General features: G+C 38.3%; 1 protein-coding gene across 4 annotated transcripts in view; it reads left to right on the top strand.

The window, feature by feature from the left end:
• Positions 1-21,275, top strand: part of BCAS1 (brain enriched myelin associated protein 1) — a 1,015,193-nt gene that overhangs the window by 127,337 nt on the left and 866,581 nt on the right. For all 4 annotated transcript variants that reach the window (XM_044090037.1, XM_044090036.1, XM_044090035.1 and 1 more), the window contains exon 2: positions 14,770-14,845. In XM_044090037.1, coding sequence (XP_043945972.1) covers positions 14,777-14,845 — 69 coding nt within the window. In that variant the 5' untranslated portion in view covers positions 14,770-14,776. The remainder of the gene's footprint in view (positions 1-14,769; positions 14,846-21,275) is intronic.

Here is a 21,275-nt window from a genome sequence, read left to right as displayed (position 1 = left end):
TTTTTATTTTAGACAAGACTGTGTTGCCTTTTACAATATCCTCTGTATGACTGTGTGCAAAATACAGTATATTTTAAAAATGTGTATATAGATGTGTTTAAGACATTTTACCAAAAGGTAAAATATGCCTGAAATTTCTAGCAGATAAAAAGTGTCAGTGCAGGCAGTGATTTGATTAGAACCCAAAACTGTTTCTTATTACAGTTGTGACCCTTTTATTTTGTTTATATTTGTTGGCATTTTAACACATCTCATTTCAGATAAAGTGTTGAGACAAAAGCCAGTTAAATTATGAGATTGAGAGAAGAGTGACATAAACCTTAACATCACTAGAAATAGCAATAAATAATATTATGTGTGGAGCATGGTCTGGAGGCTTCAGTCTAGAACAGAGCAGAGTGACAAACGAAACAGCTGGTCATTTATAGTTCATTATTTTATTTCAAGCAGCAAATGTGTGACTGAGAGGAATATGGTAGAATCCACTGCCAATGCAACAACTACCATACTTTGCCACAACTTTGCTACAACTTCATGTTCCTAGGAGAAGTGAAAGCCTTGTCTGTGTGAGAGAAACAGTGTTTTAAGTATCAGAAGGCCATTTCCCAATGTTAGCTTCCATGTTCCTTTCTTTTAGTCTACAACCTGCAATGCTGTTACATAGAACAGTTTTGTATTTTGTGTGGACATTATGATAAATGACAACTTCTTTGGCCATCAGACAGGCTGCAGACAGTATCACAGTTGTCTACAGTTCTGGAGTGTGTCACATGACTGATACATATTTCTATGCCAGCATCAATAACACCAGTGGCACCCATGTCAGGAATAACCATATCACTTAGCCTGTAAGCACAAGAAATCTGAATAAAGCCTAAAATACTGAGTGGGACGAAGGCCCAAAACTAGGGACAGATTTTAAATATTACTCTTATAGACTTAGGAAGTTGCTAAAATAACAGGATTCGTGTTAGCATGCATTTTCAGAAGGATACAAAGTCTGAAACTCAAATTTATGTCATTATTTATTGAATTCAGTCCTCAGTTATTTGCCAGAAAACCACAAATATTACTAGGAACAGATCAAAACCTTGAAGTAAAAATCTGGACATTATGCCAAAATATGGACAGTTGAGAGATATGGAACTAGCAAGTTCACCACCAAATTCTTTGTACTTTATCTATGAGGAATCTGTTAAGTATCACATTTGTTTATACCAAAATACGAGTCATAGCTGCCTTTGTTATGTGTATAACACAAAGAACTGCATTTCCACAATAGGTGAATGGATTATGCTTACTTGCATTTTTGTTTATGTTATAAAATGGCACTCCAAAATGAAGTTTACTGGTCTGTTATTAAATTACAAACACATACAAATACAGAGAAAGCCTGTGTATAGAACTGTTAGACTCACAGAATTGGAAAGACATTATAGCTTTTATGTGGGACTCACCTCAATATCGCTAACAAACTGTCACTGCCACTGGACCAACAAGAGCATCAGTACAGACAGATGTTGCATTTTCTCTTAAGAGTTTTATTCTTTCAGCTAGAAATCCCCCACTATGCTGGTCAAGGTCAAATTAGAAAATCACACAAACACAAGAACAGAAGACATTGTCTGTATAGACATTGTTAGAATCACAGAAGTGAGTATTTGCTGTCATATGGGACTCAAACCCAAGACTTCAAGCATACTTCACCAAAAAGACCCTCTGGACAGCAGTTGTTGAGTTTTCCCTTAAGAGTATTATTCTTTCAGCTAGGACCCCCCCCCTCCCCCCCCAGCATGGTGATAAAAGTCTGTTGTTAGGCATGCAGCACTAATCTATTTGTAAAATGGCAGAAAATAGCAGTCACATTCATTGAAACAACATTGAAACCCACACCACATCCAAAGAAAATGCATCTGGCCAGTAGTGGATAAAGATTTCCTTTGGGCTGTTTTCAAATCATAGGCTCATTGCACACAAAACAAGAAACATACATGCATTCTTTGATACACCTTCCTGACTTTATTACATTTTATTCCTTGTATAATACAGCACACTTGTTAGACTTAAGTCAGAGTGCATTTTAAAATCCCTCCCCTTCAACAATTTAAATTTATTGGCCATCCTACTGTATTCCATAGTACCAGAATACAAAAGTGACCACCCCTTTCAATCCATCTTGCTGTTTTAAAAATAGTGACTCTCCACTAAACCTTAACTTTTTAAACAGGTAAAACTTAAGTTACCTACTTTTACATCTAACTTCTCTAGTGCACACTGCAGTGTGCATTTTTTTCATCTTACCTTTAGGCATCCCTGTGACTAGCACTTTATCTAATACCTGCTGGAAAGCACTAGGAAGCCTTAAACTGATACAAGCACTCAACTCTCCTTGTTAATAAGGAGAAATTAATAGTAGGCACTAAACAGCCTATAATTGCAAAGTACCTTGCTAAGGTAAGGGAAAACAGCTCCTGTACTTTTCAAAAAAAAAAAAGCACCAAACCAGGCATGTCCAAGGGTCAGCTTCCAATGATTTCTCCTGTCCACCTGGTGAATCTGGGCATACTGGGGCAATGCAGCAATTGACTCATGTACACAGACAACCCTCTCCTCCTACCACCCAACACTACAGCCTGTGACAGATGCACTTACATAGCCAAAATGGAAGCAAAGCTCTCTCCACCCAAGATTGTGCTAGACAGTCAAGAGGAGAAGGTTAACACCCACACTACACCTCAAGCAACACATAGCCCTTCTAAACCCACACCACCAACACCCACACATAGCAACACTAAATCCACATATGCAGAGGCCCTTAACTGTAACCTGCCCAAGCAAGAAGGACCTCTGAAGCTGAAACGCAAACAAACACCAATCACAACCAAAGTGTCACATAGTTCACAACACCAGTGTGCCACCCAGCAACAGCCCCCAAGGCAAGACAATGTACCTAGCACTTTAGTCATAGGTGACTCTATAGTCCAGCACACTGATGTCCCTCTCACTAGGTTGAACAAGGAGAAAATTACAGTCAGCTGCCTGTCGGGTGCCAGGATCCACCACATAACGCATGCACTCAAGTCACTCCACAACAAGTACAAATATGACTCTGTCATTGTCCATGTTGGAGTGAATGACTTGAGACGTACCTCCCTGGACTACATGAAAAGAGACATGGAAGAGCTCTCGGATCATGTGGCCCAGGCAGGTATGACCCTAGCCCTGAGTAGCATCCTGCCTTCGCTCAGAATGATACCACAATATAAGGACAAAATGATTGACTTCAACAATTGGCTAAGCTTCTGGTGTCATTCAAAGGGGATCCAGTATCTGTCTGCCTGGGACGACATGATTGACAGACCACGGTGCTTTGCCAGAGATGGTCTGCACTTGTCGCCCCTGGGATTCAGGTTACTGGCTAAGGCTCTTGCAACCCCTATAGTGCCTTTTTTAGACAAAGTTCAAAGGACAAAACCACCATCGTAACAGGTACAAGCATGCAAAATCTGAAGGTAATGCTACTCAATGTTAGAAGTCTAAACCTCAAAATGCACTCTCTTGAGGCAGTCCTAAAAATGGAGAACATCGATATCTGTGCAGTAACTGAGACCTGGTTCAAGGCTCCAGAGAGCACCCCTGCAATACCAGGCTACAACTCTTATCACACTTTTCGGCCACCAAACCAGGACCGAAACACTAAAGGTGGAGGAGTGTCAATATTCACCAAGGATATTCACACCACCAGGCTAGTTGCCCAACACAATGCGTCTGAAATTCTCCAGGTGCAACTAACTGCAATCCAAATTGTAGCTTGCTACAGATCCCCCACCATACCCCAAGATTCTCATTACACCTTTCTAAACATACTGGAAAATATTAAGATAGAGCCAAACACTCTAATACTAGGTGATTTTAACTACCCTGCCATTAACTGGGAAAACTACTCCTGTACCAATACCTTTGCCCAATGGTTCTTGGAATTCATAAATTCCAACGCCCTGGATCAACTAATCCATAGTCCCACCAGGGGGTCCAATATTCTAGACATGGTCATTACCAACATGGGAAATCGATGCTCCACACCTATGGTCACCCCCTCGTTAGTCAGGTCTGACCATAAGCTAATCACCCTTAACATCCAGATCCCACCCCCACTCCCCAGTAAGGAAACCTCCATAAAAAACTTCTCCAAAGCTAACTTCATACTACTCAAGTCAGAAGTGACAAACTTCATGACATCCATGCAGACGGGAACTGAAAGTTCAACTGCTGAATCCTACACTAAGGCACTGTATGAGCACATCCACTCATGCATGAATCGTGCCATCCCAAATAGAACCAAGGTGCTCTCATCCAATAAAAGGAAGCCAATCTGGTGGTCCCCTACCATAAACAAACTTTACAACAAAAGGAAGAAACTGTTGCAGAAAAGAAGAAAATCCTAGGATGCAAAAAACTCCCTTACAAGCCTCAGTAAGAAACTGAGATCTCTCATAAAATCCTCCAAAGCTAGTTACGAAAATAAAATTGCCAAAGATTCCAAAGACAACCACAAGGCATTCTATAACCATGTCAAGAATCTAAATGGCAATGCTCAGATCTGCTCTGAGCTAAAACAGAATGGCATTAAATATACTGATCCCAAGGATATTGCCAATATCTTGGCAGATCGATTCAGTGCCAACTTCACCCCCTTCTCACCCCCTAAATGGCCCATCTCAATACCGGAAGATTGCCAAATTCTGGTAATAATGGCCACACAGATAAAAAATGCACTCTCCAAAGCTAAGAATACAGCATCCATGGGACCAGATGACATCCCAGGTTGTGTACTACATGAACTACAAAATGAACTGGCACCTCACCTAAGTGTCATGTTTAATCATGTTTAATCATAGCCTCACCTCAGGATTCGTACCCACTGAGTGGCGCACAGCTACAGTTATTCCACTCCACAAGGGGGGATCCACCTTGGATCCTGGAAACTACCATCCCATCAGTCTGACAAGCCTTATCTGCAAGGCCATGGAGCGTATTATCATGGAACTTATAAACAAAGACATTAACAACCTTCAAACACTGGACCCCACCGAGTTTGGGTTCGTGAAGGGCCGATCTTGTCTCCTGAACCTGATTGACTTCTTCGAATCAGTCTCCAGAGCCATGGACAAGGGTAAGGTGGTCCACACAGCCTATCTAGACCTTGCCAAGGCCTTTGACACCATCCCCCATTCTGGAATCATAGATAAACTTACTAAACTGGGCATTAATCCCTACGTCACCCAATGGGTTGCGAACTGGCTTACTGAAAGAACCCACACTGTAAAATTAGCCGACTCCAAATCCAGCTCCAGACAAGTGACAAGTGGAGTACCTCAGGGTTCAGTCTTGGGACCGCTCTTGTTTGGCATCTACTTCTCTGAAGTACAGGTGAACACTAAGGGACTCTGGCTAACAATGTTCGCAGATGTCTGCAAACTGGGAGCCATTATTGAATCCCCAAATGATGTGGATACTCTACAAAAGGGCCTTACAGAAACAGATGCTTGGTGCCAGAGCCATGGGCTCAAGCTCAATGCCAAGAAATGTATAGTTATCCCCTTTGTGAAAAAACATGTATCTGTGAATTACCACATAGGTGGCAGTACACTAAACACAGAAAGTGTGATAAGAGACTTAGGGACACAGGTGGACAGTGGTCTCACCTTCGATAACCACATCGCCACAACAGTCAGGAAATCCTTCTATGTGGCACACCTCATCACTAAGGGCTTTTCATCCAGAAAAAAGGAGGTCATTGTCCCACTGTACTCAGCCCTCATTAGACCCATTATAGAATACAATGCCCCATTTGGTATGTACCTCTCAAGACATCTGCAACAACTGGAAAGGCCACAGAAATACCTCACTAAAAGAATCACAGGCCTAAAGCAGATGCCCTATGCTGACCGCCTTAAAAACTCCAGCTATACTCTGTCGCATATCGTCTACTCAGAGGCGATCTCTGCTTAACATACAAGGCCATATCAAACCCAGAGCTGTTGGACATGCTACACTTAAAAAAATCCCAATCACTCAGAGCCACATGCTCCAGGGACCTAAACCTTGTCATCACAATAAACAAAACATGCTGGAGGGATAGGTTCCTGACCCAGAGACTCCCCAGACTCTGGAATAGATTGCCCATACATGTCAAGCAGAGTGCCTCTCTGGCCCTCTTCAAAAGGAACCTTGATGATTGGATGGGAGAAAGGAAATTCACCCCGGGGATCATGTCAGTTGCCCTGCTAGACAGGGGTCCAGGGAAGTAAATAGTGTGGGAAGAAATAGCCAGGGAATTGTTATGGCTAGGCTTGTATAGACCCTAGGGCTGATAGCCTAGTACCAAACTATGAACCTATTGTTTGAACATTTTTCCAGTAGGCAATGAAACAAAATGCATGAACCAGTAATGACAAAACTGCCCAATTCAGAACATTTCCATCATAAAAGTCTACTTTCATACACACAATATATATATATATATATATATATATATATATATATATATATATATATAAAACATATATATACACACAGAGAGTATTTATGGTACACTCAGGGGGCCACCTTTTATAAGCCTTTTCCTACCAGGTTGGTCATCCATACACCTTATATGATAGGAAAGCCCTTGAAGGGCATTCTTCATGGCTTGACCAATCCTCATATTGTTGTGGTGGCCAAGATTGTTATGCATTTCTGTGATAATTGTTCTGGCACGTTTTCAAAAATGACATGATGTAAATGTTTGTTATGTGTTTTACCCATATGCATTCCCTATTCACATGATAATTATAGTCTGTATTGCATGGCTTTATCCAGACATGTCTTTAATAAACTCTATACAGCTTAGTGGCAGATGAGTGATTCCAAAAAAAGTTTTTTACATATGGTATGCTGCCAGACCATCAGCAGTGGTGACTGATCCTCTGTTACAACACCTTTTATTGTGTTGCTGCTGTTGAATTGCTGTTATATTACTGCTTCCTGTAATATCATGTGAGCATACCCAGTATTACAATGTCAGATATGTTTGCAAACTACAATGGCAAAACTGGATCCATAACATATCTTCTGCTCTGTCTTGTCATTTGTTACCTATGTATGTTGTTTGTTATTAGATTAGCATTTAGCATTTGCATAACTATACACACCTGCTTGTCCATTACGTACTCTTTGATGATGAACCCTTTCTTAAAGGTGCCATTGTCATTTCTTTGTAAAAACATATCCATTTCTGATTTACCAGACATTACAGTTGTAGGATCCATTTGTTCTTATGAATACATGCTGAGGTCGAGAATACAGTGGTGGTGTCAGCTTGCATACATAAATTCCCCTGTATATACATTTCATATGCGATAACTGCATTATATGCATTCATCCCATAAAGTATCTTCTGTCCTTGCTAACTATTATCAGAAATCAGCATTTAATTAAAATGTATATCACTTTTCATTCTGCTTTGTTACACTGCAGTTGTTGTTCCTATCCCATCTTTTATTAGAATGTCCATTTTTATTTATATGACTAACTGTGAAGTTGTCATTGACATTAATTATCATTATATCAGTACTGCAGGATTTAAGTCAGAAATGCTTCTTACACACTCTTGTCATATTTGCCTGCAGGATATAAGTACATTAATTATTTAATGTAACACAATTTAGTGTACTGATTTCCCCATTTCACTTCCCTTTGTTCTGTATTCTTTCTCTGTCTGGGCTTCAGTGCATCCTATTATGTGAGCATTGCCTATATGTAAGTTGTTTTGTTTGCATTCTGTCCTCATGCTTGCAAACACCTTTCTATTGCCATGAACACTATTGCTAGTCATAAAAAAGTGCATGAAAATGTGTAGGTATTATGAACAGCATGTATATTCAATTAATACTGCAGCTCATCCCGCCAACATGTTTACATCATGCAGGCATAGCCCAGCACCTTCATGACTGTTAATGAATCCCAGGGCTGATCACAATTTTGCATGCCATCTCTAACACTGATTATCTGTTTTTCAGTCCCAAGCAAGGCACATTTTATTCATCTCAGAATTTCTTGCAGATTAACAACAAATCCCCTCTGACTCTTCTATAGTGTATGCTGTATAGCCATTATTTCTCAAGGTGTCTCATGAATTTGTGGGAACAATTCATACAAAATAATGTTCAGGATGAGGAGCAAGGTTTAAGGGAAGACAGGAATTGAATAACTTACATAATGCTGGACTGAATGACAGATGTTATAAAGAAAGAAAATACATACTGTATTATTTATGTGAATGGAATAATCTTAATTTGGTCTGTTTTCTTTTCTATTAATGTATGCATGCCTATGTCTTAAGTGATAGTTTAATAAAGGTGTTTAACAAAAAGATGTGCCATATTATGCAATAAAAGGTTATTAGTATTCAAAAAGTGTGCATGCTGATTGGACAGAGCAGTCAGCGTGTCCATTGTAAGTCGCCTACTATGCATGGTAATTAGTCCAGCAGCCGTAGCTTATAAAAAATAGCTACTGCTGCCTAATTCTCCATTTTACAAAGAAGAAAAAGCAAAATTGACTATCAGAAAAGTAAAAGACAAATTTCATGCTCCAAAATACAACAATAAACAGATTGTAAAATACTAGAATAAAAAGAAATTATAACTCACATTTGGAGTCCACATGTGCTCATGCAAACAGTGTAATGCATGTGCACTCCTCAGTCCCAGCTAGAAAGTTAAAGTGGCAGAAATTGCATTCTCCACTGCACTGTTCAAGTCTCAGTATTGACATGTTCAGGCCATGCAAAGTAAACTGACAAGCCATCTGCCAGATGCATAAGAAGACAGAAAACCACTACATCAGCTTCTTTTCTTTGAATATTCCATGACTGTGTGTAGTTAATATAGAATTTACCCATGTCTGGCTTTGTTTGATCACTTGGGCATTTCTCTTGTGATCAAACCACAGCAATCATTGGCATTAAACACACCCTGTCATGGATTATTCCCAAATTATAAGTTGGGGAAATCTTCTCCACGTTTCCTCCATTTCATCTGAATTATCTCTATTTTACTAAACTATATCTTGTTTAAGAAGTACCAAATTAAATTTTCCATTATAAGATAGGCAGCACCATGAAGATGTGGCTCTTTACTAAAAGGAGTTTTAGTACTAAGTAAAAATGTCCTTTAACAAGGCTGACATTATTGTGCACCCATCCTATACAGCCCCCTTTAACAAGGCTGACATTATTGTGCACCCGTACTATACAGCCCCTTAGTACATTTGCTAAACATCATCTATTCATATGCCATCATACTTGTATTTCTCTGCTTCCTTAAATGTTTCACTGTTTCTGTGAAGCATATAAGAATTTTTGAAAATCTAGATGTTATAACGCATGCCATTTTCTCCACCTTAAGTTACAACTAAGCACTGCTCATCAAGTCATATCTGGCACTTTGAGCCTGCTTCAGACTGGCTCTAGTATTACTGTACAAAACTACTACAGGTCATATCACAAAGCTTGGCAGCATTAGACTGCATTGCATTAACTTGATTACTGAGGAACTTGTATCTTATTTACTTGAGCCTGTGAACAATATGACTAAATATAGTAATGAAGGAAAATTCACCTGCGACTCCCACCCATTGGACAAGAAGATATCATTGAGACCCTGTGTAAAGTCTTTCTTGTTCTTCCTTCAAGATCAGACAACCTATAAAACACACATTGCAACAACATTTCATTTGTATGAGAAATAGCAAGATAAACATTATAACACACAAACTCTTATGCATGAGCAAATGTGATATGAACTAAGATGATCTGAACAATGTAAGTAAACACTAGCTCCTGTCAGAGTTCAATGATTCATTGTAAGTTTTATTAGGTTAGTGCCAGCCTAATAGATGTACTATAACGACTGTATAAACAGTTCGTTTTCTACAAATATTGTGACCATACTTCCAACATTCCATATAAATATTACCCTGGTTTACCCTGTGCCAGCCACATAGATGTACTATAACCATTGTATAAACAGTTCAGTTTCTGCGAATATCGTGACCATACGTCCGATATTCCATATAAATATTATGTTGGCTTACCGTGTGCCAGCCACATACATGTACTATAACTGTTGTATAAACAGTTTAGTTTCTGTGGATATTGTGACCATACTTCCCACATTCCATATAAATATTTTGTTGGGTTACCCATGTACTATAACTGTTGTATAAACAGTTTAGTTTCTGTGGATATTGTGACCATACCATTCCATATAAATATTTTGTTTGTACTATAACTGTTGTATAAACAGTTTAGTTTCTGTGGATATTGTGACCATACTTCCCACATTCCATATAAATATTTTGTTCATGTACTATAACTGTTGTATAAACAGTTTAGTTTCTGTGGATATTGTGACCATACTTCCCACATTCCATATAAATATTTTGTACATGTACTATAACTGTTGTATAAACAGTTTAGTTTCTGTGGATATTGTGACCATACTTCCCACATTCCATATAAATATTTTGTTGGGTTACCGTGTGCCAGCCACGTACATGTACTATAACTGTTGTATAAACAGTTTAGTTTCTGTGGATATCGTGACCATACTTCCCAGTTTCCTCCTTCTGTTATAGTGTTTGTTTATGGCAGGGGACCACCAGATTGGCTTTCTTTTTTTAGAGCAGAGCGTCTTGGTTCTATTGGGTATGGCGAGATTGATGCTTTTGTGTAGGAGTTTGTACAGTGCATTAATGTATGACTTGGCGGTCATGCAACTATTCTCCATTTGCATGGGTGCCGTGAAGTTAGCCACCTCTGTTTTTAGGAACCCAAAGTTAGCTTTGGAGAAGTTTTTCATGGTGGTTACCTTTGTGGGTTGGGTGGGGTGGGATCTCTGTTTAATGAAGCCAGACTGCGTCGGATCAAGCATTTGGAGGTCTCCTAATCTTTGCTGATAAGTTCATGACTATCCTTTACAAAGCCTTGCAGATTAGGCTGGTCAGGCGTATGACTCTATAGTTCCCAGAGTCAGTGTAGGTGCCTCCTTTATGTTATTGGATGACGGTTGCTGTTTTCCATTCAGCAGGTACAAAACCAGTGCTTAGACTGTGGTTAAAGAGAGTACCCAGTGGTGCAGCTAGCATCTGTTTTAATCCATTTAGAATTCAGCTTGGGATATTATCAGGTCCCATACAGGCTGTTTTTGACTTTGGAGAGACCATTTACGACCCACTCCTTTGCGATACTAGGTGGAGGGTAGGTGGTAGAGATGCTTTGGGGGATATGTGGCAGGGACTGGGAGAGAAGATTTCACTAAACCTGTCAGCTAGCAGGTTGGCTATTTCTATGGGTTCATTATGTGTGGTGCCATTAACAACCAGTTCTGCACAGATCTGGGTTGTTCCTTTAAGTTTTCTGACATAGCTAAAAAAGGTCTTATGGTTATCCTTAGTGAACGAGGCTAATTTGGATTCATAATTATCTTTAAAATGCCTTACGAGGTGTCTTATTTTCTTGTTTAAGCTGAGGAGAGAATGCTTCCAACTCAGAAACCATTCCTTCATGCTCTTGGACAGGAATTTCTTTCTCTTATTGTATAACCTGTTAATGGCAGATGTCAACCATGTAGGCTTGTTCTTTCTTGAGGATCTTGTTTTGGTCTTATCAGGTATGGCTGAGTCAATACATTTGTACAGATGCTTATACAAGGCATTGGTGTAAATTCCAGTGTAGGTGTCCCTGGCATCAGTGAGGGCAGAGGCTATGAAGCTATTAATGCCATCACTTATTAGGTTGTAATTGGTTTGGAGAAGTTCTTTGTCTAGTTGCTGCTAATGGGGGGGGGGTCAGATATTATTGTTACTTCTAAGGAGACTGATTTATGATCAGACCTTACTAGAGAGGGCTGCACACATGGGGTGGTGCAGCAATCACCCATGTTAGTGAGTACCAGATCCAGAATGTTTGGGGCCATTGTGGGGGTGTCAACCAACTGATCCATGGTATTGGAGTTGATGAAGTTCAAGAACCTTTGGGCAAGTATGGTAGGACAAGTATAATTTATCCAATCTATGGATGGGTAGCTAAAGTCACCTAAAACCAGGGTGTTTTGGTTGTATCTTCAGTCATTCAAGTAGATCCTAGTATACAGTATGAGTATCCTGGTTCATGGTGGTGGTCCTGTAATTGGTCATAACTTGGAGAGGGGTCTTGTCTACAGTCAACTTGACCTGGATTATTTCAAGGCAATCATTTTGTTTAATCAGTCTAGAGGTGCATTTATCTTGGATGAATATTAATACTCGATCTCCTTTAGTTATCACATTTTCAGTTTGCGGTCTGAATGTGTGGAAGGCATTATAACTTGGTATGGCTTGGGTGCTTTCCATGGCCTTAAACCAAATCTATGTAACTGCACAGATGTTAGCATCTTCTATGGTGAAGGCTGATTCTAGTGAGTGCAGTTTTAGGTATAGACTTCTAGTGTTTAGAAGCATAACTTTGAGGTTGCTTTTTGACGATATTTTTAAGCTGAGAATTTTGTTGTTGTGACATTGCCTAAAAAAAAGCACTGTGGGGGAGGCAAGAGCCTTAGGCAGTAACCGAAATCCCAGAGGTGACAGATGAAGACGATCTCTGGCAATGCAGCATGGTCTACCATGTCATCCCAGGTTGGCAGGTACTGGATCCATTTAGAATGACGCTAGAAACTAAGCTAATTGTTGAAGTGAATCATTTTTTGTTGTGGTATTATATTAGGTGAAGGTAGTATGCTGCTCAAGGCTAGGGACATACCTGCCTGAGATGCATATTCTGAGAGCTCAGTCATGTCTCTCTTCATGTAGTCCAGTGAGGTATGTCTCAAGTCATTCACGCCAACATAAACTATGACAGAGTAATAACAGTACTTGTGGAGAGACTTGAGTGCGTCTGTGATCTGCTGGATCCTGACACCTGATGGACAGCTGACCATAATCTTCTCCTTGTCCCATCTGGTGAGTGGGACATCTGTATATCTCACTACGGAGTTGCCTATGACCAAAAGATTTGGTTTAGATGTGCTTTGTCTTAGGGGCTTGTTTGCTGAGACACTTGTGCTTGTGGTTTTATGTGTACGCAGTGCTGTAGGTACTGTATTAGGTGTAGCATGTTTGTGTTTTAAATGACCCTATTCTTTCATGCCACAGATTTGGCCATTCTTGTTTTTTTCCTCTATTTTTATTTAGTTTTACTTTCTAGATAGTACCATATTAGTATTTTTATAATGGCATAAAATGATCATCATTAGTTATGTTAGCTGTTGACTTTGTTTTAGCTCTGCATAGCTCATGTTCACCATGCCACATTCACAACTGGATGTTATAGTAGCCTAGTAGCTGCACATATTTCATGTTCACCAAACCACATTCATGTTGTAGTGTTTTACTTATTGTATGAAGTCTTCATAGTATATTAAAGGCTAGTAATATGACAAAATCTAATGTTCTATACAATGCTCTTGACCTAATGTTTAATGGACATTTATCTTCTTAAAATTAACCCAACACTGGGTACTAAATTGAGAAAAGGGAATGGTACGAAATCTAACATGTATAACGTCAGCTGACTGCATCTAAAAGGGAGTAGTGGCTATAACTAAAAAGTTAAATACATGGTAGAATAGGTTGCAGATCAGGGGGCATGTTGCACTCCAGCAAGGATGATAAGCTATTCACGGTAACCACAGCGGAAGGAGGATGCGGCAAGAATCAAGCGAAAACATAGTGAGTTGGTGATGGCGACCTAGAATGAGCACCACGATGATTTGTGAGGCGCTGAATGTAACTGAGACATTAATCACTCAGCTAGATGGGATAATCGATGCATAAGATATATATACTGAGCCTCCTCTTCCAATACTAACTGCAGGTTTGTGCAAGTCAGGTTGCACTGCTGTAGTCATTGTCTACCACTTTGGAAGGCAGCCAGTCTACAACTCTGTTGTACTCATCACTTGTATGTAGGAACAGTTGTCTGTCTTGTGTTCATTTAAAACAAAAGTAACTCATTGCCCACCCACCACACACTGCTGTACAAAGTAGATCTTTCCTGTAGTAGATCTTGAAAGTAAATGATATTACTATTACTTACTGCCAGTTAGCCAAAGATATTGCTTACAGAAGGGTGTGATATTCATGTAGGCAGGTGGATTATTTTATTATAAACTGGCATCACAAATACATATTTCAGGTTTTGTAAAGTGTAGCGACGCCCATTTATGCATGGAATACATTGTGCCCAATATCTAGGTAAAGAACCTGCTGTTCTTGTTTACTTACACTTTATCTTGGACAGGGGAAATTATAAGAATTTTCCATCACTCCTTGTAAAGTTTTATTTATTATGCATTTGAACTGAACTAATGTCACAAAGGTCTGGCATTGATAAAGACAATTGGTACTTTGTAGACAAAAATTATGGGCATAAATGCTAGATTATTTCAAAACAAGCAACAAAACCTATGCAGTGAAATATTTTATGAATTCATACGTCAGTCCTACTTTTATGCTGCTGCTTTGAACAACTCTAAATTGTTTAGCTGTCCTTACTACTATCTATTAATCATACTATCTGTTAATTGTAAAACTAAAACATTGCAACTGAAAATGTAGCAAACTTGTCAGAATGGTGAGTTTTGTAGATGGACATTTTCCGTATTATCACTATGTGTTTGTTTTTCACAGGCATAAAATGGGTAGTGAAGTTTCAAGCCCACAAGGACAAGAAGAGCAGCATTCTGATCACAATGAAGTTGCAGAGGTACTGCTTAAACCAAGTATTTACATTTGTGTTGATTCTATAAACCATTTCATTTTGCTCTTCCATTTATGTCTCAGCAGATGGGAAAGATGGGATCAAGAAATAGAGCAGAGAGGCACTTGAGTTAGACTTAGTCCTGAAAATCCTACTTTAGCTTTCAAACATTGTTATTTTTGTGTGTAACTATGATATACTTTCTGACATGACTTATCTGACCTCCATGCTTCACTTCTATAATTTATTTGCAAACACCATCAGTACATATTCTGAGTTCGAGTCACTCCGCCATTCACAATTCTTCAGATTAATTTCTACTTAGAACACCTGGTTCTATAACTGAAATTAAAATATGTATCTATCTATCTATATATATATATGTATATATATATATATATATATATATATATATATATATATATATATATATATATATATATACACACACACACACACATATACATATATATAAATATATATATATATATATATATATATATATATATATATATATATATATATATGGCTTCACTTTGTAACCTTGAGATACTGACATTTCGAATTTCAGTATCTCGAGACAATAAGGTCGGACATGCATAAGATTGAAAGTACAAAATGCCAATATTCAGAACACTGAATTTTCAAAACATTTAAAATACAGTGTTAGACTTTTTTTCGCCTTTATCTCATCACCAATCACATAACCATAGTGTATAGAAGTATAGCTTCCCAGCTGACATCCGTGTGTCAAACAGAAATATTAGTGCAGTACAGAAGCATATGAAACCAATTAATAAATGCACTGTAAATAAATACACACACATTTTCATCACTCTGGAGATAGCTTTTAAGAATTCAAGAGGTGAATATGCACTCAAGTTTCAAAATGTGCTCAAACTGACTATGTCTTCTAAACATGTCTTCTTTTAGGAGATGGTGGGCAGCCACTTGTCATGCAAGCCCTCAACTCTTCCACTCTGTCCTGCTCTCTAGCAAAAGTTGACATAAGCACAGAGAGGTCAGTAGCTAAGCATGGAGAGGTCAGTAGCTAAGCACGGAGAGGTCAGTAGCTCTGGCACCTAACAAACACTTCAATCTATGGTGCCACGCTTCTGCAGAATTTTGAGTAAGTGGTAAAAATATTGCATTAAGCTCAAACACATTCCAAAAACTGACGGGAAATAAAGGTGGGAATCTGCATTGCGATGCCATCCTTGTACTAAATTTATGAAGCTTGCCTAGGACATACCAGTCCAAGAAGTATTTAATCAAATCTCTACCTTCTGGTGGAAAAGAGTCACGCAGTAAATGGAATGTTGTTACAACCTCTTCTTCTCGTAGAAAAGCCAGGGCCACTAAAGACTGCTGCTGTCTCACAGTTCATATTAGTATTATACAATGAAGCTAAACCCAACTGCTGGACCTTCTGCCAGATGATGTTCTGGCCAAAGTGAAACACGCATCCCTTTGATACAGCCCCATTAATGTTAGCTCTGATACTTTTAGCAGCTGCTATCTCAAAGTCCCACAGCACATATTTAAGATTTGTTTGAAAGCCATGTTCCAACATTAGCTGAAATAGACAATGTCAAAAATAATTGTATGCCTTCAGAGATTTCTCGTATAATTGATGGCAGATGATACCTTCGTAGAAAAAGGTGCTGTCCATAAGCCAGATAGTGGCTCTGCTAAGATCGTACAGATTGTTGACAGTTGAGAATACAACTACAGTATTGTCAGTAGTGACATTTACTACCCACTTTTCTATAAGTACACTGCTTTAGATAGGGTACAGGTTAACATTAATGTCTTGTAACTGCAGACTAGGCATAGGTGGTAGTCTGCTGTCTTTATGGCGCATTCTGCCTACTTGCTGTAACTATGCTTTCTGGTTCAGTAGACTAGATACAACTGCAACAGAGGTGCAAGCAAGAGCATCATCAAACAAAAGACAAGGGGTATCTCTTGATACCTTCACACTATGCCTTAACTTAGAGCACAGCTTATATTTTTCAGTTTCACTGGGATCACCAGTATAGTTATGGTCTACTGACTTTAACAGTTGCTCACCTGTAGGTAAACTTTCCATGACAGCCCTACCTTTGCAATGTTGTGCAACTTTCCATTTACACCACCAGTACTTTCTTTGCTTCACTGATTGTTCTAAATTCAAAACAAAAACCTCCAACATTAGAACTGCTTTTCCCTTTTGAGATACACTAGTTTGGTAAATCACTCCTTTACTTCCTGGTGCAGGATATGTTGCATCGGCCATAATGAGTGTAATACTTCGTACATCCTGTTACTGATATAACTACGTACTTATTACTACATGCCAGTGGAAGTACAAAATTAGATATAATCCGTGCAGCCTTGTGAACTTTCAGTCTTATGCTTGTCTGATCTTATGGTCTCGAGATACTGGAATTTGACATTTCAGTATCATAGAATCTTCATTATATCAAACTCCCAGAACAATGAAAACAAACTCTGGAAAAGGAAACCCTCAACCCCCAGGACAAAACAACAAATAGCAAAACAAAAAAACCCTCAAAGGTGGTGGCTTCACCCCCCCCCACACCCCCCCTAACTAAATATACCAATTCTGAGAGCACAGTACAGTGGAGTAAGGACAAAGATCGCCATTGTGACCAAGTAGTTCCTTTCTCGGAGCTCGTTTTTGTTGTTCTGGGAGTTTGATATAATGAAGATTTGATGAAGTGGGATTCGATAATTCAGTATTCGATGCTTTGAATGAGAACCATATATAACCATATTACTCACAAACACACACACACACACACACACACACACACACACACACACACACACACACACACACACACACACACACACACACACACACACACAGACTTGGTTTAGTAAACCCCACTTAATCTTTTATTACTGAAGAAAATTACAGTGTTATTTTATTTAATGGAAACTTTAAAGGGAAGACTTTTTAAAGTAAACTGTAATATTTTATTGAATATGAAAGGGTGAATGAAAACAAAGGGGTGTAGTATAGTCCATGATACATATTTCTATGTACCATTTTTATTAGTTCAAACAGAGGTCACTACAATTCATACAATGAATTGCAATCAAAGATTTAAATAATATTGCTAATTAATATCAGTTATTGCATAATATTATTAGATTCTCAGGAACTATTGCTATAACTGGTGTAATGTATTATATTAATAATGTCTAAACTAGTCGAGTGTATTAACATAAATATTATATTTCAGTCTTACGTAGATTATATATAATATATACAAGGTGTGTAAATATCAGCTTATGAATATATTTGCTAAATTAATATAATCCTGAGAATGCTGTCACTCAAATGGATATAAAGATTGTAATAAATGTGCAGGATATCATTGCTATGTTTAGCTGATAATACAAGCTTAGGTAAAAAACTATATGTTACTATGGGTCCTTTCATTCTCATACAAATGCAATTCATTTTTTATCAAGAACTATAACAATTTATTTCAGAAAATTACGAGAATTAGGCATTTTGCAATTCTTTGTTGTCTTTCATGCAGACAATAAATATCAAAGGAGAAGAATGTCACAGTTAATAAATGTCAAAGGAGAGGAATTTCATGAAGGCTGTTCTTTGTGGCACTTTGTTTGTCTGATTCTACTTGTGCAGTTTATGTTGTGATGATCTTTTTGGTTACTGTATATAAGAGGTTGGAAGTTTTTAGAACTCATTTTCAGAAATTGATGAATAACCCATGATCATCAAATCAAATAATAACATATTGTTTATTATTCATGTTGTGGGGGGACTTTAGTGTAGCATTAGACACATCAGGAAATGTTTAGTCTACTAATGTTAGTGGCCATGAATGTTATCAGTCATGTGTGGAAGCAATCAGAAGCCCGCCCCTCACGATAGTGGAAGTCCTGGGAATAATCAAGGAAATGAAAGCATTTAAGCTACTGGTGCCAGTTAAAAATATAAGACAGAAAATGGAAGGAAAGATATTGGACCTTAGAAAAGGAGTCACTATCGAAATTAAATAAAGATGAGCAGAAAGACAGTAGAAGTGGGGTATAGGACAAACAAACTTGGGAGAGGGATGTATAGAAATGTATAAGGATGTTTCAGACTTTTGGAGAAATCAGATAGATAGGTTATAGCTGAAAAAGAGTGATCAACTGGTACAGGTAGTAACAAAAGTATGTTGTATGCTGCAGTGCTTGCAAGTGTTTAATATAGATTAGTTTCTCCAAGAGAGAATGCTCGTTATTGGAAAGTTGTTTTTTTTTTGTTGTTTTTTTTTTGCTTGTTAAGCTGTTTATAAAATGGGGCTACAATTTATGTATTATATTTTTGCATGCTAGTTAAATGATAAAAACTATGGTTAGTTGTTGCTATTTTGGTTATGTCTGAGGTAAAAGATTAACTTTGTTTGTTCTCTGTGATATCAATAACATTGTTTTATACAAAAATATATATTTGTATGAATACATAATCTGTTCTAATACTGTATTAAAACCACAGCAAACATTTATTTGTTATCAATATTTGCGAAAACTATTTTAGACATGACAACATTGTATCGTTTACTAAACTATGAATTTCTTGTAGAAAGACAATGCCAACAGTTATTTACTTTTAATAATCTTAAAACGTCTCTTCCTTTATTTTCGCTATTTAAGCCAATACTGTTTAATTTTATTTCTCTGCCCTCCCTGTAACTGATCATCAGCTGCCACCAGCCCCTTTCCTTATTCACTGGGTTTACTGACCCACCTTAACCTCCCTCAGACTTAAGCCAGTGCACATCTAGGGCTGATACAGAGATTAAGGATAGAGGCATCATATTGCTGGGTAGTAATATGCCCTAACTCCCCAAACCCTAAAGCAGCCTTGCAAGCTCTGCAGTCACTGCCTATGGGAGGTGCATAGGTGCTTTCATATGTACCCCAACCAAGGAGTATACATTGCTTGCAGGGCCAAGCTCACCAGACTCTTAATGCCTAGGTAATAGCAGCATTAAGAGCCTGGCGAAGTTTCTAAATATATAGTGCAGTGGTGTACTAATTTCCTTGAACCCATATTGAATTAGCTGCATGGGAGAGACTACACAGTTGGATGGGAGTGAACAGCTAATACCAGGTCCTTTTCCTAATGTGGGTCATCTGGGATGCAGTAAGGGCTTTGTCCCTCTGTGCAACTAAGCTGACCCATTAATGTTTATTGATAAAAAAGTAGGAGCTGACATACAAGAAATTAATATACCATTCCAGTTTATATTTAGATAATTTATGGATGTTAATCATATGGATCACTGCTGCAGAAGCCTAAGCTATATGGATTATATCCTGCCAAGAACACAGCCAGCCAGCATCCAAACCTTCACAGCACATTCTATTTTCCCAAAGCATTAGTAAGCTGGAAATGACCTGACTAAATGACAGGTTTAGGCACTAAGCTCTTCACAGCGTTCCTGCTGCTGAAGGGTGGGCTTCTCTGCAGGATTTCAAGAATCAACAGTCAGCTAACGCAGTTCTATTGCATATCAGTTAAATTCCCTTCATGGGAAATACTTTCCACTTTAGTTTTTATGACAGAAACTGTACTTTTTTTCTGTGAAATATTATTTTTAAAGCTGTGGAAAAATGTTTTAGTGAGTGTCACCTGCCTTTTAATTTAATTACTTTAAGTTGGGGCATTGCTTTTTTTACTTTGGTGTCAAAAAGTTACTAAAACTTATTTTCAACTACTTTTTTATGGAAGGTTTATTAATTTTACTTCTGTGGGTAGATGATATTTACTATGTTTTCTTTTTTTTTTACTTTTCTGTTTTACTGACTATTCCTCTTAGGCTTCTCAGGGAATCAGGCACCTTTTCTGTCTTAACCATGGAACAACCTTTCAGTTTTTTGCATCTTCCTTCTTCCAACCACAAACAGAAGAAAATTGTTATCCAACCTTTGCCACCTCAGCAGGCTGCTAAGGTGTGTCAGCTGCAGGTGGGTGACTCTGCTGTTGATAAAGCTGATGACCTGGACAACTCTTCTCCTTGGGTCCTGCTGGTGTAGTCTTTAAGCCACCATGGGCCATGAGTTAGGCATGTCCTGTATGGCTTTTGGAGTAACTTTGGCAGACAAGTGAGAGTCATTCTTTTTGGTCCTGGGAGAAGGGGCATATAATGAGACTGTTTCACCAGAAAGTTGTGTTCATCCTCTTTGTTTGCAATACTGGGTCTTTTTCTTCAGAAATTTGTGTCAAAACGAAAATAAGAAACTTAAACATATGTCTTCTCCGCTGTCATGACAAGAGTTATTTTTTGTTGTACTTTGCTCCTGGTTTAGTACAAGGTCTTGACCTTTCCTCTGTGGCCATTTCTGGCAAAGGAAAAAGGGTTTCTTTATTTTATAGAGATTCATGAGGTTGAACTTATAATTG

Source organism: Protopterus annectens, chromosome 12.part0 (assembly GCF_019279795.1).
Source record: "Protopterus annectens isolate FY-2018-M chromosome 12.part0, PAN1.0, whole genome shotgun sequence".
NCBI lineage: Eukaryota > Metazoa > Chordata > Ceratodontiformes > Protopteridae > Protopterus > Protopterus annectens.
The sequence above is the reverse complement of the archived record's forward strand: the minus strand, read 5'-3'. Positions and strand labels throughout refer to the sequence as shown.